At 48.2% G+C, this 7,323-nt stretch overlaps 1 protein-coding gene across 1 annotated transcript in view; it reads right to left on the minus strand.

The window, feature by feature from the left end:
• Nucleotides 1-7,283, minus strand: part of NCLN (nicalin) — a 28,995-nt gene extending 21,712 nt beyond the window's left edge. The window contains exons 1-2 of the mRNA XM_015828018.1: nucleotides 7,144-7,283; nucleotides 1,692-1,786 (exon numbers count right to left, since the gene is read on the minus strand). Of these exons, the coding sequence (XP_015683504.1) occupies nucleotides 1,692-1,786; nucleotides 7,144-7,282 (234 nt within the window). The 5' untranslated portion in view covers nucleotide 7,283. The remainder of the gene's footprint in view (nucleotides 1-1,691; nucleotides 1,787-7,143) is intronic.
• Between the last annotated feature and the right edge of the window lie 40 nt (nucleotides 7,284-7,323).

A 7,323-nucleotide genomic window follows, 5' to 3' on the forward strand; every position in this document is an offset into this window, starting at 1 on the left:
TTAGGCATGAAAGATGGCTGGGTGACTTTGGGCCAATCACCAGGAGTTTAAGAGTTCTAGTCCTGCCTTAGGCATGAAAGATGGCTGGGTAACTGTGGGCCAATCACCAGGAGTTTAAGAGTTCTAGTCCCGCCTTAGGCATGAAAGATGGCTGGGTGACTTTGGGCCAATCACCAGGAGTTTAAGAGTTCTAGTCCTGCCTTAGGCATGAAAGATGGCTGGGTAACTGTGGGCCAATCACCACGAGATGGTGGGTTCTAGTCCCGCCTTAGGCATGAAAGATGGCTGGGTGACTTTGGGCCAATCACCAGGAGTTTAAGAGTTCTAGTCCTGCCTTAGGCATGAAAGATGGCTGGGTAACTGTGGGCCAATCAGCAAGACACGGTGAGTTCTAATCCCGCCTTAGGCTTGAGAGCCAGCTGGATGATCTTGGATAAATCCAATAAGTAAATAAATATAAATATTAAAAATAAATTAAAATAAAGCAAAAGAGAATAATAAAATAATGTGAAATAAGATACAATACAATACAAAGACGAAGCGGTATTATGTATGTTCACCACCTTGATTAACTTACAAAAGTAATACAGTAAAGGTGGGATAAAAAAAAACCTAGTACAGTGATGGTGAACCTTTTAGAGACCGAGTGCCCAAACTGCAACCCAAAATCCACTTATTTGTCACTGGGTGCCAGATGGGTGTGGCCCACTGGGTGGGCGTGACTGTGGTCATAGCAGACTGGGTGGGTGTGGCCAAGGTGGGCATGATCACCTCGATGTTGCTCATGGAGAGGGACATGTGGGGGCAGGGACATGTGGGGGCAGGGACGGGGGAGATCCAGGGGGTCTCTGGCAGGTGGGGCGGTGGGCAAGAGGCTTGTCCTGTGGGGTGAGGCGAGCCAAGGCGAGGCAGGGGCCGGGCCGACTGCTGCCTGACGCCATTGGCCCCCGCACACAGAGGCCAGCGAGCGCATGGGTGTTGGGATGCATCCAGCCACGTGGACCTCGGCGAGTTAGCGGGCAGCTGGTTGAGGAGGGACGGTTGCCATCTCTCCGGGGCATGGCCCGCGTGCCTACAGAGAGGGCTCTAAGTGCCGCCTCTGGCACGCGTGCCATAGGTTCGCCACCACTGCCCTAGTAAAACATTATTATTATTTTTAAAAAAAGAACTCTCCCCACACTTTTTGTATCTTCCCTAATAAAATCCTTCGCTGTGACCTCCGCTCCGGCAGCTCAACCAGGCAAGGCTGTTCCGAGAAAGACAGCCCTCTTAATGAAAGCTCTAACCCAGGGGGCTGGCTGAGGAATTCTGGGAGTTGAAGTCCACAAGTCTTAAAGTGGCCAAGTTTGAAGACCCCTGTTCTAGCAGTTTTGGCGTGGCTGGCTGAGGAATTCTGGGAGTTGAAGTCCACAAGGCTTAAAGTGGCCAAGTTTGAAGACCCCTGCTCTAACCCGTGCCCCCTACTGTTTTGGCTTCCAAAATGAACCTCCTTCCAGTTGCTTCTTAAAATTCAAGGGCCTTGGAAAAAACCATGTGCTCAGCACTCTGGCTAATAAAGTGCCTTTGAACAATCTTAGCTTAGCAGGGCCCGAGGGCAGATGCTGGGAAGATCCCAGCTTTGCAACTCGCAGGAAGGACCCCAGCCTAGAAAAAACACCACCATGTCAAAAAAAACCTCTCCCCAAACTCACTTCTATACTTGTGATGAGCCAATCGTTGACGGCTTTACTCTGAGCTCCACTGGTTACCATCTGGAAGCCGTTGGCCGTCGCGGTGTGCAGAAGGACTAGGAAGGAAAAAAGAGGGCTTAAAAGAAAGGAACTAAGACAGGTAGCCCTCGACTTACAACCGTTCATTTAGGGACCGTTCAAAGTTACGATGGTACTCGGGGAAAAAAAGTGACTTAGGGCTGTTTTTCACGTTTACGATTGTTGTTGCTGCCTCCCCCGTGGTCACGAGATCAACATTCGGACGCTTGGCAACCGGCACGTGTTTATGACGGTCGCAGCGTCCTGGGGTCACGCGAACCCCTTTTGCGACCTTCTGACAAGCAGAGTCAATGGGGAAGCCAGATTCGCTTAACATCTGTGTCCCAAAGGTGCTTTTTTCAGAAAGCAACAGGACTTTCTTTGTTTATTATTATTATTATTATTATTATTATTATTATTATTATTATTATTATTATTATTATAATAATAATAATAATAATAATAATAATAAAAAGTTGGAAGGGACCTTGGAGGTCATCTAGTCCAACCCCCTGCTCAGGCAGGAAACCCTATACCAGACATGTCAAACACAAGGCACGGGGGCGAGATGCGGCCCGCGAAGTGGTTTCATGTGGCCCAGGAAGCCATCCTGGAAACAGTGAGGGAACGGCCCCCCGCTGCCTTGGCCCTGGCCAGCCGGGAGCCAATGTACAATTTTGTGGTAGCCATCTATGCTGAAACACATTCAGTCTTAGCTCCACAAGGCTGTCTGGAAACAGCGAGGAACCAGCCCCTGCTGCGTCGGTCCCGCTCCCTGGGTGCATGCTGGGGAGGGGTCACCCTTTGTGAGGAATGAAGAAATGGACCATCACCTGGAAGTGGTCCTGGTTCCCCCCCTTCTGCCAGAGACCCTCAGATCTGTCCCACTCCTACCCAGGCCCCCACAGGCACCATTGACGCGAACGATGTAGGGCTGGCCACACCCACCCAGTAGGCCACAGCCACTCCATCCACGCCCACCCAGTAGGCCGCACCCCCCCCTGGCCACACACCCCCCCCAGGGCAACCACAATGCTGATGCGGCCCTCAATGAAATTGAGTTTGACACCCCTGCCCTATACCATTTTAGACAAATGGCTGTCCAGTCTCTTCTTAAAAACTTCCAGTGTTGGAGCACTCCACCGCTTGATTCAAAGGGATGCTTGGGTCATTGGTGTATAATTTGGGGAATAGGATTATTCTGGGTTTAGTTCTAAAACTAAATCGTTAAAAAGGAATTCCTCAGTATGGTAAAGAGTCAAATGGGCAAGCAAGAAATTGCTCTCAGTGATCAGATGAGGAAAAAGGAATCAGAGAATAGAATAGAAGCTGGAAGGGACCTTGGAGGTCTTCTAGTCCAGCCCCCTGCTCAAGCACGAGAACATATACCGTCTCAGACAGGTGAATGTCTAGCCTCTTCTTAAAAGCCTCCAGTGATGGAGTGCCCACGATTTCTGGTGGCAAGCTGTTCCACTGGTTGATTGTCCTCACTGTCAGGAAGTTTCTCCTTAATTCCAGGTTGCTTCTCTCCTTGACCAGTTTCCAACCATTGTTTCTCGTCCTGCCCTCTGGTGCTCTGGTGAACAACCCGACCCCCTCTTCTTTGTGGCAGCCCCTCAGATACTGGAATCTGCTATCGTGTCTCCCCTATTTCTTCTTTTCTTTAGACTGGCTAAAACCAAGTCCCACAGCCATTCTTCATACGTTTTGATCTCCAGGCCTTGGATCATGTTAGTTGCTCTTCTCTGAATTTTTCCAGACTCTCAACATCTTTTTCGTGATATGGTGACCAAAATTGGCTGCAGTATTCCAGGTGTGGCCTTACTAGGGCTTTATAAGGTGGTACTAATATTTCGTGTGACCTTGATTCTATGCCTCTGTTTATAGACGCATTGTTTAAGCGAGTAAGAATTTGTAGCCCTGAGACTTGGCATATGCTGGCTCTATGACCTGAAATAAAGGAGCTGGATTAAACCCAGACTTGGCAAAGGGTGTATTTAGTGATCTATTGGATGTAAATAGTGGGCACAATCCATGCCAGGAAAGATAATCTGGCATCCCGAATCACATATTGTATTTTGCAGCTGCCCTACTGGCCTCCAGCAAAATTTATTTATAATACCGGTAGTCCTCAACTTACGACCACAACTGAGCCCGAAGTGTATATTGCTAAGTGAGAAATGTGTTAAGTGAGTTTTGCCCCATTTTACAACATTTGTTAAACGAATCACTGTAGTTTTTCAATTAGTAACGTGGCTGTTCAGCGAATCTTGGCTTCCACACTGACTTTGCTTGTTGGAAGGACGCAAAAGGGGATCACATGACTCCGGGATCCTGCAACCGTCATAAGTGAGGGTCAGTTTTCAAGCATCCAAAGGTAAATCAGGCGACCATGGGGATGCTACAACGGTCGTAAGTGTGCTACAACGGTCGTTAAGTCACTTTTTTCAACACCGTCNTTCAGCGAATCTTGGCTTCCACACTGACTTTGCTTGTTGGAAGGACGCAAAAGGGGATCACATGACTCCGGGATCCTGCAACCGTCATAAGTGAGGGTCAGTTTTCAAGCATCCAAAGGTAAATCAGGCGACCATGGGGATGCTACAACGGTCGTAAGTGTGCTACAACGGTCGTTAAGTCACTTTTTTCAACACCGTCGTTAACTTTGAATGGTCACTAAAGAATGGTTGTAAACTGAGGGCTGCTTTTATTTGTTCTCATCTGGAACCCTAACTAGCCATTCAGCAGCTTGCAGAGTTCCATGGAAAATTCAGTGCAAAGGCAATAATGGAGCAATTAATTTAGCTAACAACGTCTCCACTCTTTGTCCCCTGCCATGAGGGTTTCTGTGTTCACAGCCATTAAAAGATTAAGCACACTGACCTATCCTGTACATGAGCCCACTGGGTTAGCTTTGAGACGGCACAGGAAAGAGGTCAGAAAGAGGCTACTTTATCAGAATATTTTCAGATTGTCTCCCATACAATAAGTAGACAGACATTCTGCCCCAAAGAAGAGGGAGCTAAGCTATTCTCCAAAGCACCAGAGGGAAGGACAAGAAGCAACGGATGGAAACTAATCAAGGAGAGAAGCAACCTAGAACTAAGGAAAAACTTCCCGACAGTGAGAACAATTAACCAGTGGAACAACCTGCCTCCAGAAGCTGTGAATGCTCCAACATTGGAAGTTTTTAAGAAGAGACTGGACAGCCATTTGTCCGAAATGGTTACCTGCCTGAGCAGGGGGTTGGACTAGATGACCTTCAAGGTCCCTTCCAACTTTACTATTATTATTAATCATTCCTCACAAAGGGTGACCCCTCCCCAGCATGCACCCAGGGGGCGGGGCCGACGCGGCGGGCTGGTTCCTCGCTGTTTCCGGGCGGCCTTGTGGAGCTAAGACTGAATGCGTTTCAGCATAGATGGCCACCACAAAATTGTACATGGGCTCCCGTCCGGCCTGGGCCGGGGCAAAGGCAGCGGGGGCCGTTCCCTCACTGTTTCCAGGATGGCTTCGCGGGCCACATGAAACCACTTTGCAGGCCACATCCGGCCCCCAGGCCTTGTGTTTGACATGTCTGCCATATAGTGTTAAGGAATTGTAACTCATCCTTTTGATAACAGGATTCTGTTGCACAGATTACCTACCATTGATTGCTCCCTGGGCACTTTTATTGTATTATTATTATTATATTATTATATTTAAATTTATATCCCGCCCTTCTCCTCGTGGACTCAGGGCGGCTGACAATCAATTAAAATACATAAATGACAATTACAAATTTAAAATTAATTAAAAAGAAATATTTTAAACATAGTCCAATTAAAATATAATTAAAACCCCTCTAAAAATTACCCTAGGCCAGTCCTGCAAGCTGGAATAACCATGTCTTAAGGGCGCGGCGGAAGGAAGGGAGATCAGGGATCACCCTGATCTCTGGGGGCAGTTCATTCCAGAGGGTGGGAGCTCCCACAGAGAAGGCCCTCCCCCTTGGGGTCGCCAGCCGGCACTGTCTGGCCGACGGCACCCTGAGGTACCTCCACGGGATAGTGTTTATGATTACATTCGTATTCCCCCCTCTCACTAATCGAGTAAATCTGAGCAGCTTAACTATACTTTATCTACATTAGCCACATAATACATTATGTAGTTAATGAACGGGATATGTATGTTGACAGAAAAATAGCGCATTAAATCAGCAAATCGGAAAGATTACTGGTTTTCAAGCGTGGTTACGGGCACCAAGTGCAAGTACGTTTGTTAAATTGCTTTTGTGGACCTTTTGTGAGGAATGAAGAAATGGGCCATGCCTTGGCGCTTGCCCCGGTCCCACCCCCTTCTGCCAGAGACCCTCAGATCTGTCCCACTCCTGCCCAGGCCCCCACAGGCACCCTTGACGGGAACGATGTAGAGCTGGCCACGCCCACCCAGTAGGCCACACCCACTCCCCACGCCCACTCAGGCCGCACCAACCCTGGCCATACACGCCCCCCCGAGGGCAACTGCAATGCTGATGCGACCCTCCATGAAATTGAGTTTGACACCCCTGCTATATGGAAACAGATTAAGAAAATATTTTTTTTCTTCTAAAAAGTATAGAACTGTAGCTACACGCAGCAAAGAGTCGCCCGATTCAGAACTGACATATGCTGACATCAAGAGCTTCTACACACGCATTGCAAATGCTTCAGCTATGAGCTCCTACAGACAGTCCTCGACTTATGACTTACAACTGCGGCAGAGTCCAGAATTATGATCGTAAATCACGCCGGCCGTTAAGCGGCTCCCCTCGTGAGCTTGCCCGATTTCACAAGCTTTTTGCGACGGGCGTTTTCCGCAGTAGGCATTTTTTACCAGAAAATGGAAGCCAATGCCAGTTTGGTGCAAAAAAAACAACAACCCCGTCCTAAATTGGGACACTGCAAATGGATGTGAATTTAGGCTGATTGCCCAGTAAGCCAAATGCAACCAGCTGACCACAGGGGGGAGGTTGGTCGTCGGAACTTAGAATCCGGGTGGTAAGTAGCCCTGGCGAAATCCGTTGTAACTTCAAACGGTCACTAAGCCACCAGTCGTAAGTCGAAGACTATCTATATTCCACGCAAGTCAAAAAGAAGCCTATTCATTTTTTTATTTTTTTTAAAAAAGGACAGAAACGTAGAAAACCTACGGCAGAAAAAGACCTAGTGGTCCGCTCAGTCTGCCCTTCTGAGTTTATCTGATTTTGGTTTTAGTTTCAGTTTTGTTTTTACATTATTTTTATTTTTTTTAATTTTTGTATGAGGACGGTCCTGAGCTGAAAGGCCACCAAGTCAATAGATTTTTTTCCCGGAGAGGTCCATACCGGGAGTGGCCATCTCTGGGAAAGCCCAACCGAACTTCGCAAAATACCGACCTTCGGCAGCCGAAGCCGAGCCTTGCGACGAAGAAGCGGTCTGGGTCTGCTCGTAGATGGAGAGAAGCTCGTCGTCTTCCTTGGCAAAGTAGACGGGGACGATGGTCTCCATGGCCAACATCTCCGGCTCAATCTCCATGAATTGCTTCGGGCGAGAAGGACAGGGAGTCAGTATCGGCA

The sequence above is a fragment of the Protobothrops mucrosquamatus genome, unplaced genomic scaffold (assembly GCF_001527695.2).
Source record: "Protobothrops mucrosquamatus isolate PMUCROS unplaced genomic scaffold, P.Mucros_1.0 scaffold4159, whole genome shotgun sequence".
Taxonomy (NCBI): Eukaryota; Metazoa; Chordata; class Lepidosauria; order Squamata; family Viperidae; genus Protobothrops; species Protobothrops mucrosquamatus.